A 25,431-nucleotide genomic window follows, 5' to 3' on the forward strand; every position below is an offset into this window, starting at 1 on the left:
CAGTAAATGGGAGCAGAATTACTGGGTCCTGCGGTAACTGTGTAGCTTTGTGGCAGGGCTCGAATTTGGGAAGTGTGAGTCCTCCAGATTTGCTTTTCTTTTTCAAGATTGTTTTGGCTACTCAGAGTCCCTTGCATTTCCGTATGAATTTTAGGATCAGCTTATCTATTTCTGCAAAGAAGCCACCTAAGATTTTGATAAGAGTTGTCCCGAGGCTGTAGATAAATTTGGAAAGGATTGCTATTTTAACAACGTTAAGCCTTCCAATCTATAAACACGGAATGTCTTCCCATTTACTAATATCTTCTTTAATTAAAAACATGCTTTATATATTTCAGAGTACAAGATGCACACTACTTTTGTTAAATTTATTCGTAAGTATTTTACTCTTTTGGATACTATTGTAAATGGAATTGTTTTCTTAATTTTTCAGATTGTTCATTGCAAGCCTTGTAAATATAACTGATTTTTGCATATTGATCTTGTATCCTACAAACTTGCTGAACTTGTTTACTAGTTCTAATAGTTTTTAATGGATTCCTTAGGATTTTCTATCTACAATATCCTTTTATCTGCAGACAGAGATAGTTTTATTTCTTTCTTTCCAATTTTTTCCAGTTTCCTGCTATTTTCCTTGGCTAGAACCTCCAGAACAATGTTGAAAAGAAGCGACAAGAGGCCATCCTTGTCTTATTCCTGATCTTAGGGAGAAAGCACTCATGTTTGTCACCATTAGGAATGATGTAAGCTGTGGGTGTTTCGTAGATGCTCTTTCCCAGGTTAAGAAAGTTCCTTTCTATTCCCAGTTTGTTGAGTGTTTTTATCATGAAAGGGTGTTGGATTTTGTCAAATTCTTTTTCTGAATCTACTGAGATGATCACGCAGTTTTTATCCTTTATTTTGTTAATATGGTATTTGACACTATTAATTTTGGGATATTAAATTAAGCTTTTGGTCTGCTAATATTTTGTTGAGAATTTTGGCATCTATGTTTATAGGGAATATTGGTCTGTTCTTGTGATGTCTTTGTTTTCTGTTTTCTCCCAGGGTAATACTAACTTCATAGAATGAGTTGGGATGTGTTCCCTCCTCTTCTAACTTTTAAAAGTTAACATTTAAAGAAGAATTAACACCAATCCTTCTCAAATTCTTCCAAAGAAATTGAGGAGGAAGGAACTCATTCTAACTCATTCTCTGAGGCCAGGATTCTCCTGATAGCAAAGCCAAACAAAGACCCCACAAGAAAAGAAAACTGCAGTCCAATATCCCTTATGAATATAGATGCAAAAATGCTCAATATTAGAAACTAAATCCAATAGCATATTAAAAACATCATACATCATGACCAAGTTGGAATTATTCCAAGAATGAAAGGGTGGTTCAATAATGAAAATCAAACAATGCAAGACACCACATTAATAGAATGAAGGTTAAAAAAATGCATGATTATCTCAACTGATGCAGACATTTTTTTTGACAAAATGCAAGACCCTTTCATGATAACACTTAGAAAAGTAGGAAAAGATAGGAACTTCTTCAACAAGATAAAGGAAATTTATAAAAAAGTCACAGCTAACATCATACTCAATGATGAAAGATTGAAAGCTTTCCCCTCAGATCAGAAATACGACAAAGATGACTGCTTTCCCCACTGCCATCCAACATCGTACTGAAATTTCTAGCCAGGACAATCAGGCAGAAAAAGAAGTAAAAGGCATCCAAATCAGAAAGTAAAAAATAAAATTGTTTCTGTTTGCAGATGACAGGATCTTAAATATAGAAAACCCCAAGGAATCCACAAGAAAACTACTAGCTAATAAATGAATTCAGCAAAGCAGTAGGGTGGAAGATCAATCCACAAAAATCAGTTGCAATTCTATACCCCTCAATGAACAATCAGAAAATGAAATTAAGAAAATAATTCTCTTGTGCCGGCCTGGTGGCGCAGTGCTTAAGTGCGCACGTTCCACTTCAGCGGCCTGGGGTTCATGGGTTCAGATCCCGGGTGCGGACGTGGCACCACTTGGCAATCCATGCTGTGGTAGGTGTCTCAAATATAAAGTGGAGGAAGATGGGCACGGATGTTAGCTCAGGGTCAGTCTTCCTTAGCAAAAAGAGGAGGATTGGCAGCAGATGTTAGCTCAGGGCTAATCTTCCTCAAAAAGAAAAAAAAATTAATTAATTAATTATTATTTTTAAAAAGGAAAAAAAAATAAAATAATTCTCTGTACGACAGTATCCAAAAGAATAAAATACCTAGGAACAGATTTAACTAAGGAGGAGAAAGAGTTGTATACTAAAAGTGACAAAACATTGCTGAAAGAAATTAAAGAAGATGTAAATAAACTGAATGGCATCCCATGTCCGTGGATTGGAAGCCTTAATATTGCTAAGATGGCAATTCCACCAAAGGAGACTACAGATTCAGTGCACTCTCCACCAAAATTCCAATGGCCTTTTCTGCAGAAATGATAATGCTGACCTTTAAATCCACTTGGAATTGCAGGGAGCACTGATTAACCAAAACAGTACTGAAAAAGAAGAACAAAGTTGGAAGACTCACATGTCCCAATTTCAAAGCTTTCTACAAATCTACAGTTACCAAAACAGTCATGCCGGCATAAGGGTATACACATAGAACAGTGGAATAGAACAGAAAGTCCAGAAATAAACTCTATGTCTATGGCCAATTAATTTTCAACATGGGTGACAGACGCTTCAATGGGTAAAGAATAGTTTCTTCAACAAATGGTGCTGGGACAACTGGATATTCTCATGCAAAAGAATAAAGTTGGACCCCTACCTCATACCACATGCAAAATTAACTCAAAATGGATCAACAATCTAAATATAACAGCTATGGGGCCGGCCCCATGGCTGAGTGGTTAAGTTCGTGCGCTCTGCGGCGGCGGCCCAGGGTTTCGCTGGTTTGGATCCTGGGCGCGGACATGGCACCACTCACCAGGCCACGCTGAGGTGGTGTCCTACATGCCACAACTAGAAGGACCCACCGCTTTGGGGAGAAAAAGGAAAAATAGAATCTTTAAATATAACAGCTAAAACCATTACTCTTAGAAGAACACAGGGGTAAATCTTCATGACCTTGAATTTGTCAATGGATTCTTAGAAATGACACCAAAAGCACAAACAACAAAAGAAAAAAATAAACTGAACTTCATCAAAATTAAAAACTTTTGTGCATCAAAAGATATTATTAAGAAAGTGAAAAGACAACCTACAATGGGAAAAATGTTTGCAAATCATATATCTGATAAGGGTCTAATATTCAAAATATATACAGAATTCTTACAACTGAACCACAAAAAGACAAATAACCTAATTTAAAAATGAGTGAATAGACATTTACCCAAAGAAATTATTTATTCTCTTACATCCACTAAGATGGCAATAACCAAATGAGTGGAAAATAACATGTGTTGCCAAGGATATATAGAAACTGGAACCCTTGTACGTTGCTGATTGGGATGTAAAATGGTTCAGCTGCTTGGAAAACAGTTGGGCAGTTCCTCAAACAGTTAAACAGAATTACCATACGACCCAGAAACTCCACTCCTAGGCATATACCCCAAAGGATTGAAACAGGTGTTCAAACAAATACTTGTACACAAATGTTTATAGCAGCACTAGTCAAATAGCCAATAGGCGGAAATAATCCAAATGTCTATCAACAATGAATAAATTGTGGAATATCTATACAATGGAATATTATTCTGCCATAAAAAGGAATAAAGTACTGACACATGCTACAACTGGGATGGACCTTGAAAACATTATGCAACTGAAAGAAGCCAGACACAAAATGACAAATATTGTATGATTCCATTATATGAAATATCCAAAATAGATACATCCATAGAGACAGAAAGTAGATTGGTGGTTGCCAGTGTATGAAAGGAAGGGGGATGGGGGAATGATGCTTATTGGGTATAGAGTTTTATTTGGGGATGATGAAAATGTTTTGGAAGTAGATAATGGTGGTTGCGCTACATTGTCAATGTACCAAATTTCACTGAATTGTTCACTCAACAATTGTTCGTTAAAATGGTTATTAGATGCTATGTGAATTTCACCTAAAAAAAGTCTAAAAAATTTATCGTTTTGTGAAATACTATGACGTCTGGGATTTGCTGCAAAATAATGAGGTGGGGCTGGAGATATAAAAAGTTTTTTTTTTAAAAAGCAATCTTCATGGGGCCGGTCCCATGGCCGAGAGGTTAAGTTTGCACGCTCTGCCTCGGTGGCCCAGGGTTTCGCTGGTTCGAATTCTGGGCGCGGACATGGCACCGCTCATCAAGCCACGCTGAGGCCACGTCCCACATGCCACAGCTGGAAGGACCCACAACTAAAAGTACATAACTATGTACTGGGGGCTTTGGGGAGAAAAAGGAAAAAATAAAATCTTTTAAAAAACAAAAAACAATCTTCAGGTGGCAAAGAAAAATGAAACAGGTGGAAGTGGATAAAAGCATAGAGCTGGGAGCCACTGCCGAAGTCCTGGGAGAGGAAGGCGCAGAGCCGAGCGGCTCCGACGTGTCTGGATGAAAACAGGAGGCCCGTCTGGGCAAAGAAAGGGTCCTGGGTTTTGTCGGAACCCGGGGCAGGGGTGCCTTTGCTGAGCTTTGGCGAACGGCGGGCAGGAGTCAAGGACGGCCCCTCGGAAGTCATCCCATACACTTTAAACTCACACAGTTACAAGTCGATTGTATCTCAACAAAGCTGGAAAAAACATCCAAATAGAATCGCCCTTCGGGTTAGCGCGCGCCGCCCATCAGACACCCGTAGCGACGCCGAGGTGGCCGGCGCTGGGCCGCGTCTTCCTCCCGCATTTTAAGGAAGCGCGCCCTCGCCGCACCTCGCCCGGACTCACGGTGTCCTCCCCCGGGGACGCGCGGGCCTCGGTCCCTCCTCACGCCCCCCGGAGCAGCATCCCGGCGCTCGGGGCCCCACCTGACGACACCTGCCAGGTGCGCTGGGTGTCCTCGCCTTGCACCCCCGCGCGCCGGGGACCCGACCTGGGGGGGACGCACTCGAGGCGGGGCGGGGCGGGGCGGGGCGCGCGAGGCCACGCCCGTGGAGGCGGCGCCCCGGAGCCCCCCGCCAGCCCCCAGGCCGTGGGTCCTGCCGCGGCCCGGCCCTCCCGAGTTCCGCGCGGCGGGGCCATGGCGGCCGCGCAGCCCAAGCCCACCGCGGGGACGGCCCGGCGCCTGGCCCGGGGCTGCTGGTCCGCGTTCTGGGACTACGAGACGCCCAAGGTGATCGTGGTGAAGAACCGGCGCCTCGGCGTCGTGTACCGCGCCGTGCAGCTGCTCATCCTGCTCTACTTCGTGTGGTGGGCGCGCGGGCCGGGGGTGCCGGGGGCCCCGCCGGAGGGGCGCGGGAGGGGCGCGCACGGTGCCCGCGGGGAGGGGGCGGCTCTGGGCTGGGGCCGAAAAGAATCTAGCGGCCGCCGGGGCTCAGGGGGCCGAGAACGCGGGGTCGCCCAGAGCCGCCCGGGCCGCCGAGAGGCGGTGACGCAGCCCCGGCCCCGCCGAGCCGTCCCGGGGTCTCCCCAGAGCCGGCGCTGCCCGCCCCACAGGTACGTGTTCATCGTGCAGAAGGGCTACCAGGACAGCGAGACGGGCCCCGAAAGCTCCGTCATCACCAAGGTGAAGGGCATCACCTCGTCCGAGCACAAAGTGTGGGACGTGGAGGAGTACGTGAAGCCCCCCGAGGTGCGCCCACGCCCCGCTCTCCCAGGGTGGGACGGAGGGGGGCCGAGCTGTCCCCGCCGGCCGACCGTCCCCTCTTTCTGGGCCCAGGGGGGCAGCGTGTTCAGCATCATCACCAGGATCGAGGTCACCCGCTTGCAGACGCTCGGAACCTGCCCGGAGGTGAGGCGGGTCCGAGGCAGAGCTGGGCTGGAGGGAGGGTCCTGCCTGGTGGGCTGCGCGGCCCGAGCTGTGCTTGGAGCAAAGTGTGGGCCCTGACCGAGCTCTCTCCTCCCTAGAGTATGAGAGTCAACAACGCCACCTGCGACTCGGATGAAGACTGCGTGGCTGGACAGCTGGACATGCTAGGAAATGGTCAGTGTATGCCAGCGGCGGGGGGTGGGGGGCCGAGCGAGCCCGGGGGTGCCTCACACCTGAGCGGTGTCCACTGCAGGCGTGCGGACTGGGCGCTGCGTCCCCTACTACCACGGGGCCTCCCAGACCTGTGAGGTGTCCGCCTGGTGCCCGGTGGAAGATGGGGCCTCTGTCAGGTGTGCGCGCCCAGTGCCCCCGACCCCACCTGGGACCCAGCTTCCACCCCAGCGCGAGTCTGCCTTGTTCCTTTCTGCTTATTGACCACAGCCGGCCGGGGCTGCTGGGAGTGGGGGTGGAGTGGGGATGGGAGCAGTGCAGGGCGAGGGGAGACTAAACACCCGGTCTGTGCCTCCTCAGCCAATTCCTCGGTAAGATGGCCCCAAATTTCACCATCCTCATCAAGAACAGCATCCACTACCCCAAATTCCAGTTCTCTAAGTAAGAGCCAGCAGGAGGTGGTGATGGGTCAGGCTGGGAATGGGAGCTCCTCCTGGGAATGCACTGTTGAGAGGGGATGCAGCTTCTGCCCCCTCCCCACCTGATGCTGCTGGGCCCTATCCTTAGGGGCAACATTGAGAACCGGAAGGATGGCTACCTGAAACGCTGCACATTCCATGAGGTCTCGGATCTCTACTGCCCCATTTTCAAGCTGGGCTTCATAGTGGAGCAGGCAGGGGAAAACTTCACGGAGCTGGCACACACGGTGAGGGGGCGGTGAGGGAGAGGGAGGGAGAGCTCTCCTTCCAGTCCTGGCTCCTACCTTCACACCCTACTTGCACAGCCGAGTCCCTTTGCAGTCTTGGCCAGCCCTGGACCTGCTTGGGCACAGGAAGAGAAACATGACCGGCCAACCCATGTGGGTGTGCATGGCTCCTACTAAATTATTGACTCCTGGTCACATGGCTGGCCACTAGCATCCCCTTATACTTTGGAAGGGGGACATTCACCAAGTCCCGCTGGCTCTCGGCCCTGAGCTGCCCCGGGTATCCTAACCACACCCCACGCACAGCCTCAGGGTGGCCCCAAAGGCTATTAAGGGTCTTCTGTGTGCCCTCCCTGACCAGTCTGTGTCCACTTCTGGGCAGGGTGGCGTCATTGGGGTCATTATCAACTGGGACTGTGACCTGGACCTTTCGCCACTGAAGTGCAACCCCAAGTACTCCTTTCGGAGGCTCGACCCCAAGCATATCCCAGCCTCATCTGGCTACAACTTCAGGTACCTTGGCCTTGGGACGCCTGAGTCCTTGTCTGCCGGGGTTGTGGCAGCTCCAGGAGCTCACAGGGCAGAAGGCCAAAGGCAAAGGTGCCAGCCGTCAGTGGAGTCTTGGAGCTGCCCCCCTTGGGCGACGGGTGGCCATACTCCTCAGGGTCGGGCAGCCAGGGCTCCGGCATCGGGTCATTCCGCCCCAGGTTTGCCAAGTATTACAAGGTAAACGGCAGCACTGCCCGCACACTCATCAAAGCCTATGGGATCCGCATCGACGTCATTGTGCACGGACAGGTAAGCCCGCCTGCCCTGCCCACCTGGGATTCAGCTGGCCAGGACTGAGCTGGCATGGCCTCCATCTCCCCACCCCTCCCTTGGGCCCCATTTCTCCCAGACCCAGCCGCCTAAGGCAGCGTCTTCTTCCCAGGCAGGGAAGTTCAGCCTGATTCCCACCATCATTAATCTGGCCACAGCACTGACCTCCATCGGGGTGGTAAGGAATGCTCAATGGGGTTTGGGGGTAGGAGCATGGGAGCCTGCCTGGCCCTTACGCATCGGTCTTGCTGGCCTCAGGGCTCTTTCCTGTGCGACTGGATCTTGCTAACATTCATGAACAAAAACAAGATCTACAGCCATAAGAAATTCGACAAGGTGTGTACACCAAGGCACTCCTCAGGTAGCCGGCCGGTGACCTTGGCCTTTGTTTTGGGCCAGGCCCCTCCTCCACCCTGTCCTGGCTCTGCAGAACCAGGCCGGGTGGGCAGACCGCAGGACAAGGGGCCAAGCCAGGCCCTGGCCGCCCTGCCCCCACAGCCTCGCCCCACATTTACCCCCTCCGAGCAGATGGTGGATGCTCCCGAGCAGAGTGCAGGACCAGAGCTTTGTGCCTCCAAGCATTCCCAACAGGACCCTGCACTCATGGACCCTCGAGGTTTGGCCCAGCTCTGAGCCAGACCTCCACCTTCCATCATGCTGCACTGAACACCTGGGCCTGGCAGGCCCCTGAAGTCTGCAGCTCCAAGACACAGCCCCCAGCTCAGACTCACACAGCAGACCTGGGGCCCTGCCTATGCACCCCATGTCTCCAGGAAACCGGGAACCAAGGATGCCCATGCAACCAGGCAGTGGGCTAACAGGAAGGGGGCAGTCAGGGGCCCCCAGCATTCCCAGCCTGCAGAGAGGGGCAAGTTCCTGCCTCCTCCTCCTGGCTGACCTTCCCGCAGGCTCCTGGCCCTTCCCCATCCACTCAGCCTGGGAACACTGGGAAGGGGCCCACCCACCCCTGCTCAGACCCTTTGCTAAAAAATCACGTCCAGAACCAAATAAACCTGTGACCAGAACCTTTGGCCTCATTTTTGGGGAAGAGCATCTTGAGGCCCTGAAGACAAATGTGCAGTTGTGGGTCCCCATCCTTGCTATCTCCCCTCTAACCAGCCTGGGTGCAAAAGGGGCAGGCATGCCTGCTGCCCCCCACACCTGGCCAGGTTACAGTCATGTCTGACAAGGGGGCCACTGGAAGTGGGGGACAGAGGCCAAGTACACGAGGAAGACCCCAGGACTCATCCCAGCATCCACCTGTTAGTGCATTTACCAGCTTCCTGCAGGGGTCATCCCAGACCCCAAAGCTCAAAACATGGGAAAAGGATAGTTGTGACTCTCGAGGAGGAAAACCAGGAGGGAGATGAGAGCTGTATTCAAAGAAAGCTTAGGTTTCACTGGCTCTTAAACCCGAACACCCATCCAGGTTCTGAGACCTAAAACGAGGGCACAGGCGGGAGCAGGAATCTGGTGCTGGGCAAAGGGTATGGACAGGGCAGGACAAGGTCAGAGGAGTGTGGGGTGCTGGCACCAGCCATGTCAGGCCTGCGGGTAATCTGGTTACTGCATCCTTGGATGCTACAATGGTGATTACATTTAGTGGCTCCACCTGGTGCCTGTCTGGCCAGGCCCTGCTCTGATGTGCACCAGAACTTGGCTGGACAGTGGTTTATCCCACAGCTATGGCAAGTGTGCAGGTCTGAGGCGGCACGCTCCCAGTACCTCACAAAGATCATCCACCCTGTGATCTCATCACTCCCAAGGTCAGGGGTAAGGAGGGTTCAGACCCCACACCAGCCCCGGGATCCCATCTGAATGTTGGCAGGTAGCCAGAGCTGGCCACCCCACTTGCTCACCCCCGCCAAGTGGGCTGGCACTACTGGCTGGAGCCAGCAAACACAAGGAAGCCCCCACCCAGCCACCCCTGCAGACCCTTCAGTCCTTGCGACACCGGCTGCATCTGTCACCTTCCTCAGGCTCTGGCTCAGAGACCCAGCTCTAGTTTTGAAGAAACTGGCTTTTCCAGTTGGGGCTGCACTGCAGCTCAAGAATCAGAGCCAGGGGCTCAGGTTTCCCATTCCTAAACATGAAAGTGACCCTGGGGCCCTCCACTGGCCCCAAATGCCCCCAGTCCCTAAACTGGCCTCTGAGGGAACAGCTGGGAGCTGCAGAGATGGCTGGGCGCCCGGCACCCCCCGGTCCTGCTGCAGGGACTGCAGTGCAGTGTTCAGGGGAGGTACACACCCGGCCCCATCTCTGTGCCCCTCCATACTCCCCTGGGACGTCAGCTTCACTTCCAGGAAGCCTCGTTTAAGTCCTCCTCCCCACCGGCCCTAATTTGATTTGACCTCCATCTGGGGGCTGAGGGCTCCGTCCACCTTCCAGGCAGCATCAGGTTTCTTGTGGCCACTGGGCCTGGATGCACCCGGCGAGCGGTGCCCAGGGACCAACGCACCCGGATGGGCAGACGTTAGCTATTTAGTCTTCCTTCCTTCCAGAGACCGAGGCGCCTTGCACAAACATGCACACAGTAAAAACCTCAAGAAACATAAAACTCGAAGTGTAACTGAGTGATGCTCAGAAAAATTAAACAGCAAGGATGAATTTAAACCAGGCTCAGAGCCAACAGTGTGGCTCCCCAGCATACCAGGGGCTTCCCGTGAGGTACCTGTTTGGGGTTTGAGTTTATGGTTCACATTTAACATTTGTTGCCTTGCCAATTTGGCCATTTTTCTTTTTCTGCTTCTAGTCGCAGTTAGTTAAAAGTGAGGTACACAGAGTTGGTCTTATGTCTTGGGGCTGACGACAGGATGGACGCTGAAGCGAGTGCTCAGCAAAGGCTTCCGAAGGTCTCGGGAAAGCAGACTCCCCAGCCTGCCCATTCCCCTCTCCCAGCCCCCACCAAAGGGAGAGCCAGGTGAGCATGTGGTCCCACGTTTCTGTGCAGCGACAGGGCTCTCTGAATAAGCTGCTGTATGTGTCCCATTTTAAAGGGGCCACAGCCCTAACAGACCCTCTTTGCCTCGGACTGCAAACCCTGAGCCTGGGTGCCCTGCTCAGCCGTTGGAGGTCGGGCAGGCTCATGGGGTCAGAGGTCTTGGACAGATCCCTGAGGCTGAGAAGCAAGAACAGAACTGCCTCAAACCTGACAAAGTTGCTGTTGCTGTTTTCCCCCTCCCACCCCAACCCCTCAGAGCTGAAGGAACGAACTTAAAATCTCGTTGGTAAAGAAATATTTTCCTAAAATCCAGGTGCTAACATATGATGTTAAAGTTCGTGATAACTGGTGTGCGTCTGCCTCCCCCTGGGCCCACAGGCTCCCTGCTGCAGTCAGAGAGCGGAGTGGGCCAGGGTGGGCCTTCCTCACAGCACACACAGGTTCCGAGGGCAGGGGTGCCACACCTGGGCCGGCCCACGGCTGTGGCCAAGCCCTGGTGTGAGAAGCCCAGGTCTGAGACCCTCCTCCTCCTGGGCCCCCCCAACCCATACCCAGATTCTGGGCCTCACTGCTGCAGACAAGGTAATTGCGCTGTGATGCAGACACCCTCACAGACTCTGCTCTGATTGGGAAGTCTCCACAAAGAAGCCCAAGTCCCAGAAACTTATAGGAAAGACACCCAGGTCCCCACAGGATCAGGTGTGGATTCCCTGGAACTGGCCCACATCCTGCTGGCGTGAGGCTGCAGGACAGCATTTCTCTGTGGTAAGAAGTGACTAGAGAGCAGGGGCTGCAGACTCCCACGTGGGTGTCACCTCACCCTGGTCTGGCCTCCAGCCACCCTCAGAGATTCGTCTCTAACAGACGACCCCCAAGGGCACCTTGGGGTCGCAGAGAAGAGGGTGGGAAGGGCAGGGGCTGCGGGGAGGGCTGTGCAGCAGCAGCAGAGGCCACACAGTTTACTTAGTGGGAAATAATCCCTCGCTGGAGACGTTTCTTGGGCCCACGGTGGCCTGCCCTGACCAAGCCTGGGGGACCCATGGAACTTGGAGGCAAAGCCACTTCCTGCTCTGGCTGGTCCGTGCTTCTTCTGGCCTGCATGACCCACTCCCCAAAAGCTCTCTGAGGATTGTTTTCCTTGGTGCCGGGTCCTAGATGTGGTGATGAGTTTGGGAAGTCAGGACACTGCTCGGCTTGCTAATGGCCCAGCTGGGGGTTCTTCTGCAGCAGCCACTCCAGAGACTCCATGAGATACGACATGCCATAGTGCTGGGCAATGTTCCGGAAGATTCCAATCTGCTCCATGAAGACCTGCAGACATGACCAGTTGCAGTGAGACCCAGTCCCAGAGGAGGTGCAAGGACGCAAGGCTGAGGCCTGGGCGTGTAGGGAGAGAAGCAGATATGGGCAAGGGTCAGACAGGGCAAATGGGAAAAGGGGCAGCAGGGTCACTGCCCATGGGAGCCCTCACCTTAGTGTGGATGGTGAGGGTGAAGCCCCCGGCACAGTCACAGTACACAGGCATGTTGGTCTCCTTCACACCCCGGCACTTCAGGCAGATCTGAAACAAGGAGCAGCCCTGGTCAGGAGCCTCCCCTACCCAGGCCAGTGCCAGCTAGTCACTCAGTGAACGCACCCGACGGGCCCTCCCTGGTCCCCATGGCCTTTACCTCAACTATGAATAAAATTCAAGACTTTGTAACAGGCTTCATCCAAACAAGCCGGCTGCTTCCCAGCACCCTCAGAGTGGGCACCTCACCCTTGACTCTGAGTCCCAGGGGCTCCCTCACCCCTACACACTCCCTGGGGCTCCCCGGTCCCACCGGGCACCGCTGTTCTCTGCCCAGACCCCAACACCTCCCTCAGGTCTTTGCTGAGATGTCCCCTCTCAGTGAGACTGCCCCTCCACCTAATGGTGAATACCTCCCTCTTTCTCACATACACACACACTCCCTGTTTGTTCTCTTTACACTTACCACCACTTACACACTATCCTCTTTACTGTCTATCTCCCTCCACTAGAATGAAAGGTCCATGAAGCCAGCACTTGGCCTCTGTAGGTGCCCAATAAATGCTGTAAGAATGAGTCAACTGGGCTTGTGGATGAGGCCTGACCCCTAACTGCCCATGGGTGCAAATCGCTTATCAAGAAACCCTCCGTCAAATGGAGGGGTAGGCTGGGGTGGAGCAAAGCCCCCCAGTACTGGGCCCTACTGCCCACCAGGTCCTGCAGAGTGAAGGCCATCAGCTTCTTCTGCAGGGCTTCTACCAGGGCCATCTCGATGACTGACGAGTCATAGGCGATCTGACAGTTGGAGCAGAGCCACTGAGGCAACACGGCCCCATCCTAGGCAAAGAAAAGAGATCAGGTCACCCCTCTGCTCAGCCTTCCTCAGCCACGTTTCCACACCAGCTGAGAAGACCCCAGCATTGAGAAGGGACTGGAGAGAGGAGGGGTCTCGGGTGAGAGGTGCGTTACCGCGTGTGGCTGCAGGCCCACAGCTCCACAGCACACTCACACCACCATTATCACCACTCACATGCCTTCAGGATAGTGTTCTGGTGTATGGCAGTTGAGTGGCTTAAAAAAAGGGTGCCTGTTTCTAATTCACATCAAAGCTGGCAGGGGCTCTCGAGGTGGGTCACTTGAGAGGAGGCGCTGCAGGACCTCTCTTTATCACCTGAGGCCTGGATGTTCAGAACCTACCAGTGAGGGGCCTGTGGGAAGTGGCCCACCTGAGAGAAAGAAGGGTCTTTGCACAAGTCCAAGTCTCGGCAGAAGTTACAGCTGTGGCAGATGACCTCAGGGAGCACGTAGGAGCGGCAGGGGTCTTGGAATTGGGCCTCCTCTGAGAACTCGCCGACGTCCACCAGGCGGAGCAGGTCCCGGTTCAGCTTGTTCACCTGGTTTGTGATGTTTGTGTCCAGAGACAGGACCTGCAGAGAACAGAGCCCACGTCAGGGCCAGCTCCTGGGCTGGCTCTGCTGTTCTGTCTGGACCGGAAAACCCTGCAGCTGACTCTTTAAGCTCCAGTTTCTCAGCATCATCTCATCACTTCCTTATCCCGTCAGAAGTGTCAGAGGGGAGAGCCGCCTCTTCTACATCAGCAGTCCCCCAACACTGGGCCACATGGGTGGAGGCCCTGCTCTGCGCCCTGGTCTCGGGTGGTCGTCTGCTCCAGGGGACTGAGACACACTTCAGTTTGCTCCACCTGTCATCCTAACTGTCTCCTTTGTCCTCACTAACAGGCAGCCCTAAGTCTCCTGGAGCTTTACAATCTCATTTGTAACGTGGATGATTTCCACCTTCCACAGAGGAGGGATTCCCAGACCAGCCTAGAAAAGTCTCAACGACACAAGTGTGTTAGAGCCTGCGGTGCCGGCACTGGAAGTCTGGCTCTCACGGTGGGGCCTAGAGAACCACAGGTGAGTCACCTAACCCTGCTGTCTGTTAAAGAGGAAAGAACAGGACTGACATCTTTTAGAGGGGCCTCTTCCACCCCTAAAGCTGCTGTCCTCACGCAATGCAAGAGCAGCACAGAACCACACACCACTTGGAAGGCTTCTGTGGGAGGGGTGTTGATGGTTGAATCTGAAGCCCACCCTAGCCAGTGAGACAAGTAAATTTGAGCAAGTAGGTGAATTTGCAAATACATATAATGAAGATTGACAGCCTGTTGGGCAGTATAATATGGTTTGTTTAAAAATATATACATCTCCTATGCAAATAGGAAAAAGATGGATTGAGTTAAAAGAGAGAGAAAAAAATGAAGAGAGGTTTCACTGGTAAATTTATCAAACATTGAGGCAGAAATAATACTGATTCTACACAGTATCTTCTAGAAAACACAAGAGGAACAACACTCCTAACTCATTTTATGAGGCTACCATCATCCTGATAACAACACCAGACAAAGACAGTACAAGAAAACAGACCAACAGCCATCATGCACGCAGACTAAAAAATTCTCAACAAAATACCGGCAAATTGAACCCATCAATACATAAAAAGGATAATACATCAAGACCAAGTGGGATTTACCTTAGGAATGCAAAGCTGGATCAACATTCAAAAACCAGTGTAAAACAGGGGCCAGCCCTGAGACGTAGTGGTTAAGTTAGGCACACTCTACTTTGGCGGCTCAGGTTTGCAGGTTCAGATCCCAGGCATGGACCTACACCACTCGTCAGCCACGCTGTGGCGGCGACCCACATATAAATAAAAAGTAGAGCAAGACTGGCACAGATGTTAGCTCAGGGCTAACCTTCCTCAGCAAAAAGAGAGGAAAGTTAGCAACAGATGTTAGCTTGGGCTAGTCTTCCTCAGCAAAAAACAAAAAGACCCAAAACAATGTAAAACAATATGATCATCTCAGTTGACACAGAAAAAGCATTTGACAAAATTTAACATCTATTCATGACTAAAACTCTCAGGAAACAAGAATTAGGAAGGAACTTCCTCAATGGGTTGGAGGCGTCCCCTCAACATCTACAGCTACTATCATACTTAATGCTTTCCCCCAAAGATCAGGAACAAGGCAAGGATGCCCACTCCGACCACTTATGTTTAACACTATATTGGAATTCCTATCCAGTGCTCTAAGGCAAGGAAAACAAATAAAAGGCATACAGATTGAAAAGGAGGAAAAAAACCATCTCTATTCACAGATACCTGTTTACATGGAAAATCCCAAACAATCTACAAAAAAGCTACTAGAACTAATAAGATTTGCAAGGTTGCAAGATACAAGGTCAGTATATGAAACCCATGTATTTTCTATACACTAGCAATGAACAATTGGAAATTGAAGTTTAAAAAAATCAATGCCATTACAATAGCACCAAAAAACATGAAAACCTTAGGTGCAAATATGCCTGACATTCAGATGCTGAAATCCTCAAAACACTGATGAAGGAAATTAAAGACCTAAATAAATGGCAAGAGATAGCAGTTCATGGGTTGGGAGCCCCAGCGTTGAGAGGTCCATTCTCCCTAAATTAATCTATAGATTCAAAACTATTCCAATCAGTACTCTGGAAGGATTTTTTTTTTCCGGAAACTGATATGCTGACTCAAAAGTTTATATGGAAAGGCAAAGGAACTAGAATAGCCAAAACAATTCTGAAAAAGAATAAAGTTGAAGCATTCACACTAGCTGGTTTCAAAACTCACTGATAGTTACAGAAATCAAGACTGTGTGGTTTTGGAGAACAGACACAGATCGATGGAGATGCAGAAACAGACCCACACACATCTACGGCCGGTTAAGTTTTGAAAAAGGTGCAAACATGATTCAATAGAGAAAAGATAATCTTTTCAACAAATAGTGCTGGAATAATTGGATATGCTGATGCAGAAATATGAACCTCAATCTATAACATGCACATTATACAAAAATTAACTCAATGGATCATAGACTAAATGTAAAACCTAAAACTATAAACTTGTAGAATAAAACATAAGAGAAAATCTTTGTGACCTTGGTTAAAGCAAAGATTTCTTTGCTATGACACCAAAAGCTCAACCCATAAAAAACTGATAAATCAGATCAAAGTTAAGATTTTCTGCTCAGTGAAGAATACTGGCAAGAGAATTTTGAAGACAAGCCAAAATTTGGGAGGAAATATTTGGAAATCACAAATCTTACAAAGGACTTGTATCCAGAATATATGAGGAACCTCCAACTCAAGAAAAATAACCCAATTTTTAAAAATGGGCAAAAGATTTGGACATTTCACCAAAGACGTATGGGCAGCAAACAAGCACATGGAAAAACGCTCAGCATCAACAGCATTAGGGGAATACAAGTTAAAAGATAATGAAACACCACAACACACCTATCTGAACAGCTAAAATCCTGAAAATATCAAGTGCTGGCGGGGATGGGGAGCGGCTGAACTCCAGTTACACCGTACACTACTGATGAGAATGCAAAACAGAGCAGCCACTTTAGAAACAGGCACTTGCCATATGACTTGGCAATTTCCCTCCTGGGTTTTTACCTAAGAGAAATGAAACCTAGGCTCACACAAACACCTACATGAGAATGTTTATAGCAGCTTTATTAGTAATCATCAAAAAGTGAAAACAGCCCAAATGTCCTTCAATCAGTGCACGAATAGAAAGCTGTGGTTCCTCCACACAATGGAGCACACTGCGCATTGGAAAGGAATGAAGCACTGAAACATGCAACAACACAGAGGAACCGCAGACGCATTCTGCCAAGGGAAAGAAGCCAGACCTAAAATGCTACACAATCCACGATTCCACACACATGATATTCTGTGACAGGTCGCAACGCAGGGACAGAGGACAAATCGGTGGCTCCAGGGCTGTGGGTGACACGAGGGGTAGAGCCACAAGGGGCAGCACAGGGAAATTCTCCTGGGTCGTGACTGCCTGTACCTTGCTGTTGGCGGCACAGCTCTACCCGTCTGTGAAAACTCGAACAACTGCACTCCAGAGAGTGACTCTTACTGCATGTAAATTTTAAAAAGTAAACAAACATAGGACAGGGACAGACAGGTCAGCATGTGCCAGGAGTGGGGGCGTTGGAGGGTGACAGAATGTTCCCTATCCTGACTCTGGTGGTGGATACACACCTGTGTGCCTTTGCTAAAGTCACGGAATGCATACTAAAAATGGTGAATTTTACTGTGTGTAAATTATACCTTAATAAAAGTAAATTAAAAAAATTCTGAAGTCCACTGAGCAATTAATATGGTAGAGCAAACCGCTTTTTCATCACAGTCAGAAGTCACTGGAGCCTGGAGCATCCCATCGCTGTGAGATGCAGTCTGCCGGGAGGTAACGTAATGGACAGTAAAGTGCTCTGGGAGGGATGACGCCTGCTAGGTCCTTATCTGGTAACATTATCCCACGGTTGATTCAGCCTGCCTTTCCCAGAAAGGCATTTAGCATCCGAGCAAGCTCTCCTCTTAGGTTCCACAGCAGCCTGGATGTTTGGGAGCTCTGTCTGGTTTCCACTAGCCCAAGATCCAGGAGCACCTGTCATTTCACTGCTCACCTGCTCAGCCTTTCACCAGCACCCCTAGATCATCCCATTCCAGGGCCTTTGCACCCCCTCTGCCTAGACGTCGTTCTTTCCTGGGATCCACACACGGTTAGACCCTCTCAGCCACTGGGGTCTCAGACTCAAGCCCCATCAGAGGGCCTTCCTCACCTGCCCTGCCCCTCCAAGCCCACCTCACAGTTCCCCTGTCCCTCACTGATTTGTTGTCTCCCTCACTGGAGTGCAGGCTCCACAAGGACAGGGGTCCTGCCTGTCTTGTCCACTCTGAGCCCCAGATGCCTCACACATTGGCTGTGTGGAACGGGGTGCAGCAAGGGCTCCTGGAAAATCGAGGGACTTACTCCTGGCACCCTTGCCACCACACATTAGTGTGAGTCTTCACCTCACACACGCGTGTAGCATCCTCACCTTGCACACATATTTGATGAACTCCAGAGCAGGGTTATTGAGCAGCAAGTGAGAACCAGGAAGGACAGGAAACATTTCTGAGAGTTCGGTCGAGTTCCGAGAGCCCATGACTTTCTTCTGAATCTTCTGAGTGATGGTGAAGAAGTTCTGAGTGAGTTCATTTGCCACATAATCTTGAGAGAAGGTGATCATTCCTGGGAACAGAAGGGATATGGTGCCTGCTCCCCATTTCACAGTGATAAGGATGCCAGGAGAAGTACTCGGGACCCTGCCCTGGAGTTGGGGATCCCCCGAGGACCACAGAAGGGTCAGGTCACAGGCACACAGCAGTGGCCTCATGCAACAAAGGAGTGCTCACCAGGAAGGGCTCCAGCTGCCCCCTGGGCCTCCTGGGAGAGCTGGCTGGGCCCCCTCCTCCTCACAGGGGTGCTCCCTGGGGCACTGCGCCTCAGCTCCTCCTTCATGCTGTGGTACACGGCCACAATATATGCTGCAGAGAGAAGACAGGCACAGGCCTTGAGAGTCAGCAATGCCTAGAACACCCCAGAATCTGGGGGGACCCTGTGGCTAGTCAGATTGCCGGCCAGAATGGGCTGAAATGTCATATTAGTGCTGATTCTATCTGCTGCATTTAGATGAGCCAAAGTCAATTAGAGAAATGGGAGTACGCAGGGCGCTTGCTGATGCCAAGTTCATACTTGGAGAGAGTGCCATACAATAAAGCAACATGAACCTCTACACTAGACAGTAACAAAAAATGGCTCAAAACCAAAACAACCCTAGACTCCCAGGGTCAGCACATCTCTTGAAAAACTCCACCAGGCCCACACATATCCAAAGAGAGCTTAAGGAAGCGAAAGACTCAAGGACAAGTAAACAAAAATATAAAATAATCATAAATGAAACCACCTGTCACTATACACGTGGGTGTAAGTATGTCTATCTACTGACGGTTTAATTTACATGCTCATCATTAACTGTTCTGTTCCAATGATTGGCTCTGAATTACAAGGGGTGTTTAATTTATAGGCTTCATTTGTGTATTACCCTAGACAACTTGGTTTGTAAAAACTAAACCTTCAGACCCAAATCAAATACAGTTTTCTTTTTTTCTTGCTGGGAAGATTAGCCCTGAGCTAACATCTGTTGCCAATTTCCCTCTTTGTTTTTTTTGCTGAGGAAGATTAGCACTGAGCTAACATCTGTGCCAGTCTTCCTCCACTTTTTATCTATACACGGGTTGCAGCCACAGCATGGATAACAAGTGGTGTAGGTCCGTGACTAGGATCTGAACCTGTGAACCCAGGCTGCTGAAGTGGAGCGTGCCAAACTTAATCACATGCCACAGGGCCGGCCCCAAATATAGCAGTTTCTTACACCGGAAGTTGGGCCTCAAAGACTAGCCAGTGGGCAGTTGATTCAGGACATGTCTAATCTTTTCTATTCGGGGTTTATCTTTAGTCCCTATATGTGCGCATGCACGAATCTTGGGGGCAAAACTATGAACCCTTTGGTGACACACCCAGGGAGAGCCATCCTCACTGGCTTCTGTGAGAGGTTGAGGGTCTAGGCAGAGGACAAGGCTCTCCTCTCTACCTTGCAGGGTGGTGTGCAGCCAGGTGTCTCTCAGGAACCCCAACGCTGGGCACATTCCCACTAGGCCTGATTTCCCAACTATTTACCTTCTTGCAATGCAAACGCACCAGGACCACATCATTCCCTCTGCATGACTCAGACACGATGGCTAGGCAGGGACAGCTCACCTGAAACGATCATGAGGAAGTAGCTCTGGCAGGAAGCTGCCTGCGGCAGAAACTGCAAGATGTTCCAGTTGTTTTCCAGCAAGTCCTCCACGTCTGGCTCTTGTGCACCTTCCTCCTCAGGTTCCTCCTCCTCAGGTTCTTCTTCCTCCTCCTCCTCCTCCCCCTCCACTCTGCCCACTTTTTGAGAGTCTGGCTATAATACAAAGACAATCTCAGCTCTGTTTTCACCCTAGCAGCATCACACCATGGGAAGTGCACCTGGGGAGTCATTTAAAACTGGGGTCTATCTGATTCCATTTGTCTAGTGAGACGCTCATCAGTCATTTCATTCCCAAGCCTGATTGAGATTCCTGAAGGACGGCTCTAAGAACGAGGTCCTTTATGCAGGATGCCTGGTGCACAGAAGCACTCAGTATATGGCAGACCGTCGTTCTCATCTTGCTTTTTCAGAGGACCTACTTTAAAAGCATTCGACTCCTGCCTCCCAGGAAGGTAGAATCAAGAGTGATTCCCAGGTGACGTTCGCCTGTCGGAGTCCTTGGATGTGACAGTTCTACTGCGGATCTGGCTCCACGGTGGACACCCCCTGCTTGACCAAGTTCCCCACTCTATGTCATCTTTTATTTCAACACGTGAACCCTGACGTCCGCCATCCTTAGAGCAGCAACCATCACTGCCTTCCCTGGATCCATCGACACTGCCTGCACTCCCTTCCTCCCACTGAGGTCTCTACAGACCTCCGAACCCCGGCACCCAAGGGCAGCCTTCGTCTCTGTCTCAGCAGCATGGCTCCTTCCTTCTGGAGGTGCTCTCCCTTTGATTCCTTAGGCCCCATCCCACAGCTCCCCCACTTGCTGGCAGCTTCCTCCATGGGGACCTGCCCCAGGGTGGGCTTAGTCCTCTCAACCCACACTCACCCTGAGGTGGTCTCACCAGCCCTAGCTGCCAGGCTCACAGACGACTCCAAGTGCCCACTCTCGCCCCTCCTCAGATGCCCCTGCCACCACCTGACCTTCCGAGTCTCCACCCTACACACCTTGAGCAAACGTCACGCGTGGCAAACGTCACACGGCCTGGCCGAGTATGGGTCCCTCACCCCAACACTTGCTCTCGTGTTCCACCCATCTTACAACAGACACCTGGGTTCACAAACCCGGGCATGGCCCATACACACAGCCTGCATGCCCAGGCATCACGCCCACGCTCCCGGGCATCACTCCACATTCATCCCACTGGCATGTCCACTCCACCTTTAATACCTACTTGCGTCCTCCTCCCTGACTCTGCCCTGTCCTGCATCCTCCCCTGGGCTGACACTAACTGGGCTCCTACTCAGGCCTTGACCTCCTATAGTTTTGTCCACATAGAGCCCAAGTGGAAGTCAGGCCCTGACATGGCCCTGCTCAGAATCTCTCCATCACTAAAAGCCAAGTCTCCATCATTGCCCTCAGCCCAAGTGGCCTGGCCCAGGCCAGCTCTCTGCCCCAGCTGTGACCACTGCCCCGCCCTGCCCTATAACTTACAGTTGCCTCACACTGCAACAGCTGGCACAGCCTGCTCGCTTGTTCCTTTCAGTCTCTACTTTCCCATCACCCGGTCAGAGGCCTCCTCAACCTCCCCAACTAGACCAGCTCCTGCCCCCATGGCTCACTCTCCGCCCTTACCCTGCTTTGTGTTTATTCTGAGCCCTTGTCATTGCTGACACTGTGTTGTACATCCGCTTGTTTGTTTGCTCACGACCTCCTCCCTCATAGACCCCATGAGAGCAGGGACTCTCTCGTTTGCTGCTGCATGGCCGGGGCCTAGAACTGCACTGGGCACTTGGTCTGTTCACCAGCATGTGCTCACGGGACGAATGCAGACCCTAAAGTCGTTCAGAGTCTAGGCTTAGCTCTCCAAGACTAGTTACCTCTTACCTGTCCACAGTGAATGCTAGATGGAACGTTTCCTTTGATTCCACCATAGTTACAGGGATCCATCCAGAGAAGAAATTCCCAGCATCGAGAGAAAGAAATCGTCAAGGAATGGAAAATCTCTTTAGAATGGATGCTAAAAAGAAGCAAAACAGAAACTGCTTAAATGAAATCAACAGTTTTTCCCTTTTTCTCCATTTTCCTTCTTTTACTTTTATGCCTATCTGCTTACCCTCCACTTATTTAAAAATGAATTTAAAGTAGATTCAGAGTATATCACCCCTCAAAGTTTCTAGGGAAAATGATAAACATTACACCAAGGAGACTTCTGCATTTGCTGGGAGCGGGTAACAGGGACTGGTGTTGAGCGAAGGAGAGGCGAGAGCTACAGAGGTAGAGAACCTGTAGACCTTCTGAGGCTCACCCTTAAACATCCAGCAGAGCATGGATCATGCGCGTGTGGGAAACCCACACAAGGCTGGGCAAAGGACCCCCAGAGTGCCTGCTCTCACCCTGTCAGACAGCCTCAAACTCTCGGGGCACTGGGGCTGTGCTCACAAAAGTCCTGCCTCAATGATGGGGATAGTGAGTTCCAGAGAAAATACTGCTCTGGCCCTGCCTGCAGATCTCAAAAAAGTGCCCAAAAGGTCAAACTGTTTCTACGTAACATAACATAAAGCGCAAACATCTACAGGAATGCAAAAGTATCCAACAGACAAGGCAAGATTCACAACATCTGGCATCCAATCCGCTATCACCAGGTTTGCAAAGAAGCAGAGAAACACAGCACACAAGGAGAAAAACCTATCAACTGAAAACAATTCAGGGCTGATACAGACATTAGAATGAGAAGAGGACATTAAAACAGTTATCATAACTGTATCCTATGTGTTCAAAAAGCTAGAGGAAAGATTCAACTTGTTAAGTAGACTCTAGAAATATATAAAAAGACCCAAACCACACTTCTAGAGATGAAAACTACCATCTTTGAAATGAAAAAAAGACACCGGAAAAAAAAGACTTTCAAAAAAAGATCCACCTACAATTCTATACCTAGCAAAAGTATCTTTCAAAGATTAAGGTGAAATAAAGGCTTTTTCCCAAATCCAAAGGCAGAAACAATTCGTTATGGGTAGAGCCACGCTATGAGAAATGTTACAGAAAGCAGAGGGGAAATGGCATCAGATAAGAACATAAAGGCATGATGAACGCTAACACCTGTTGGTGATGTAGTCCACGTAAGCAATGGCGTCGTCAATCCGCCGCTTCTTCGTGCAGAGGATGATGCGGTTGAAGTTGGCATAGACAACTGACGACCCCAGGCGCTTAAACTCAGCGATGAGCCTGTGGACCAAGTTCAGAATCAACGGTCAAGATGCTACAGAGAATACTAGAAAACACCATGAGAAAAAAGCTGATGGTCCTGAAGGGGAAAAGCCATTCTAAATATACTTAGAACCCAGACGCAACAAAAAAACGGTGAAGACTTCTGCATGGCAAAACCCACCATAAACAAAGCCAATGATAATCAAAGACTGAGGAAAAAATGTGCAACTCATAGTATACAGAAAAATGGATAATTTTTATATAGAAAGAATACATACAAAGTGATGAGAAAAAAACCAACAAAACTACAGAAAAATGGGCAAAGGATATGAAGAGAAAGTCAAACTTCCTTCATAAGGATTGCAAGTTAAGAGTACAATGAGGTAACAATTTATCTCATCAGATTGGCAATAATACTCGCCATGTTGGTGGGGCTGCAGGTGGGGACACACATTCCCAATACTGCTGGTAGTACCACCTCTAGGAAGAGCTCTTTGGCGATATCGATCCCATCAGCATTGACCTACCCAGTTATGGGATCTATCAGACCTGCAGCAGTGCTACTTCCTGGAGATTATTCTACAGATATAGTCACATGATCTTATGCACAAGGCTATTCCTTGGTTGGTTATTTGTAACAGCGTAAGTTCTGGAAGCAGCCTAAATGTCCTAAAAATTAACCTAAAAAATCAGCCCAAAAATCAGTATGGTACATCCACACGTAGATCTCCAAGATTTATTATTAACTAAGACAAGTGAGGTGCAAAACAATAAACACAGGGTACAACGACTTGTGCAAAAAGGGAACAGAAAGACTATACATCGCACAGCCTATCTCTGGGAGGACGCCGCCCAAAGCTGGAAGGGCAGCTAAGCTTTCCCTGGGACCGTTTTGATTGCTATGGACCATTGGCCCAGAAGTGGGTTCTGGATTTCAGAGGTGCTGACTAGCCATCTCTCTGTTTTTGGGGATGAGGAACCAGCCTAGCCCGGAGAAAGCCATCAGTGGCACTCACTGCAGGAAAAGTTTCTTCATCATGTTGTGGAGTGTGCGGTGCAGAGCAGGGTCATGGAGCAGTGAGGATGGGGACCGGAGCCAGCGGTAAAAGTGCACCACTTGGTTGTCAGCATAGATGTTGCGGTACTGGGTGATCTCCCTCACCCAGCCCACCACCATGCTCTTCAGGATCCTGGAAGAGAGCACAGAGGGCACCCCCACTGTTGCTGGCACCATCTTTTCTTCATTCTGCTCTCACCTTTTATTTTTTTTGTACTTTAGAGTTTTATCTTTTTTTTTTTAAGGAAGATTGGCCCTGAGCTAACATCTGTTGCCAATCTTCCTCTTTTTTTTCTTCCTCCCAAAGCCCCCCCGCACACAGTTGTACATCCTAGTCATAGGTCCTTCTAGTTCTTCTATGTGGGACGCCACCTTGGCTTGGCTTGATGAACAGTGCTAGGTCTATGCCCAGGATGTGAACCAGCGAACCCCAGGCCACCAAAGCGGAGCATGCGAACTTAACCACTATGCATGACACTGGGCCAGCCTCCTCTGCTGTCGCCTTTGCCCCTTCTCTCCTCCCCATCTGAATTCCATCACTCGGCCCTCTGCCACTCATCTGCATCCCTCAAGGTAGGTCAGGCCTCACCACCTCACTCAACACAACTTCTCAAACTCTCCCTACATGCTCAGTGCCCAGAGACAAGACGGCAGGTGCCCTTCAAGAGAAGCATGATGCACAGCAGCAGGTGTGCAACCTCACCCTGCTTGGAGAACCAGAAACAGACTCGAGATCTACAAGGCCTCCTCTCCTGCACACCAGCTACATCCTAACCATTTGCTTCACCACCACTGTCCCTGTTAAACTGCCCTGGATGACTCCACAAATGGCACCATGAAGCCGTTCCCTCAGGGGTCTCCATCTGCAGTCTAACTGAACTTTCAGGAGTGAACTGTCTGCTTCTCTGTCCAGACAGCCCCTGGCCCCGACCACACCATGCTACTTTGGCCCTCAGCCTCTCTTCAGCAGTCCCCGGCCTACAGCTCCTCTCTGCTGTTTCCCAGGTCCTCTCCTTTTGCGAGAAGGCAACAGGAGTGATGGTTGGAGAACACGGTTCTGGGATCACAAGACTCACTCTTGAATATCAACCCTTCCACTCAGAAGCCTGGTATCACCCTCTCTGCCTCAATTTCCCCCTCTCTGCAAAGGGGGTCAGCTGTACCACCTCGTGGGTTGTTGTGAGGCTGTGAAGAGTGCATATGTTCCCTAACAGTGTCACCTCATCCACAGCAATTCTCCTGATACCCAAACCCTGCAACTTGTACCACTTTCTGCCTGGCTTAACCCACGTTCATGTCCTGCTATCCGTTCCAAAGTAGATACTTGATAAACATCCACACCCCATGTTTACTGGAGATCTCCTACGGCCACGCCTCTGGCCAC

General features: G+C 50.1%; 2 protein-coding genes across 7 annotated transcripts in view; one reads left to right on the forward strand and one right to left on the reverse strand.

Annotated features, from left to right (window-relative positions):
* The first annotated feature begins 5,093 nt into the window (after positions 1-5,093).
* On the forward strand, positions 5,094-8,630 carry P2RX2 (purinergic receptor P2X 2). 5 transcript variants are annotated; one of them, XM_070220492.1, is made up of 12 exons: positions 5,105-5,350; positions 5,597-5,732; positions 5,820-5,891; positions 6,008-6,083; positions 6,163-6,259; positions 6,441-6,521; positions 6,648-6,786; positions 7,169-7,299; positions 7,494-7,584; positions 7,685-7,783; positions 7,864-7,941; positions 8,134-8,630. In XM_070220492.1, exons 1-12 carry the CDS (start codon positions 5,181-5,183, stop codon positions 8,236-8,238), a joined length of 1,275 nt encoding a protein of 424 aa, XP_070076593.1. In that variant the 5' UTR covers positions 5,105-5,180; the 3' UTR covers positions 8,239-8,630. The 5 variants fall into 5 exon arrangements, with proteins under 5 accessions (XP_023503150.2, XP_070076592.1, XP_023503148.2 ...); XM_023647381.2 differs by having other exon boundaries at positions 5,106-5,350; positions 7,718-7,783; XM_070220491.1 differs by having other exon boundaries at positions 5,101-5,350; positions 7,864-8,630.
* Positions 8,631-10,163: 1,533 nt separating this feature from the next.
* Positions 10,164-25,431, reverse strand: part of POLE (DNA polymerase epsilon, catalytic subunit) — a 61,382-nt gene continuing 46,114 nt past the window's right edge. For both annotated transcript variants that reach the window (XM_023647376.2, XM_001915711.5), the window contains exons 40-49: positions 24,007-24,180; positions 22,883-23,008; positions 21,668-21,800; positions 19,752-19,944; positions 18,347-18,478; positions 17,989-18,182; positions 13,283-13,483; positions 12,768-12,893; positions 12,018-12,107; positions 10,164-11,857 (exon numbers count right to left, since the gene is read on the reverse strand). In XM_023647376.2, coding sequence (XP_023503144.2) covers positions 11,744-11,857; positions 12,018-12,107; positions 12,768-12,893; positions 13,283-13,483; positions 17,989-18,182; positions 18,347-18,478; positions 19,752-19,944; positions 21,668-21,800; positions 22,883-23,008; positions 24,007-24,180 — 1,483 coding nt within the window. In that variant the 3' untranslated portion in view covers positions 10,164-11,743. The remainder of the gene's footprint in view (positions 11,858-12,017; positions 12,108-12,767; positions 12,894-13,282; positions 13,484-17,988; positions 18,183-18,346; positions 18,479-19,751; positions 19,945-21,667; positions 21,801-22,882; positions 23,009-24,006; positions 24,181-25,431) is intronic.

This window comes from Equus caballus, chromosome 8 (assembly GCF_041296265.1).
Source record: "Equus caballus isolate H_3958 breed thoroughbred chromosome 8, TB-T2T, whole genome shotgun sequence".
NCBI lineage: Eukaryota > Metazoa > Chordata > Mammalia > Perissodactyla > Equidae > Equus > Equus caballus.

Excerpts from the sequence above, each read along its gene's own strand:
- P2RX2 (XM_070220491.1), top strand. The coding sequence starts at position 5,181 with ATGGCGGCCGCGCAGCCCAAGCCCACCGCGGGGACGGCCCGGCGCCTG. Across the intron at positions 6,522-6,647 it reads CCCAAATTCCAGTTCTCTAA|GGGCAACATTGAGAACCGGA; the intron begins GTAAGAGCCAGC and ends CCCTATCCTTAG. Across the intron at positions 7,784-7,863 it reads CACTGACCTCCATCGGGGTG|GGCTCTTTCCTGTGCGACTG; the intron begins GTAAGGAATGCT and ends TGCTGGCCTCAG.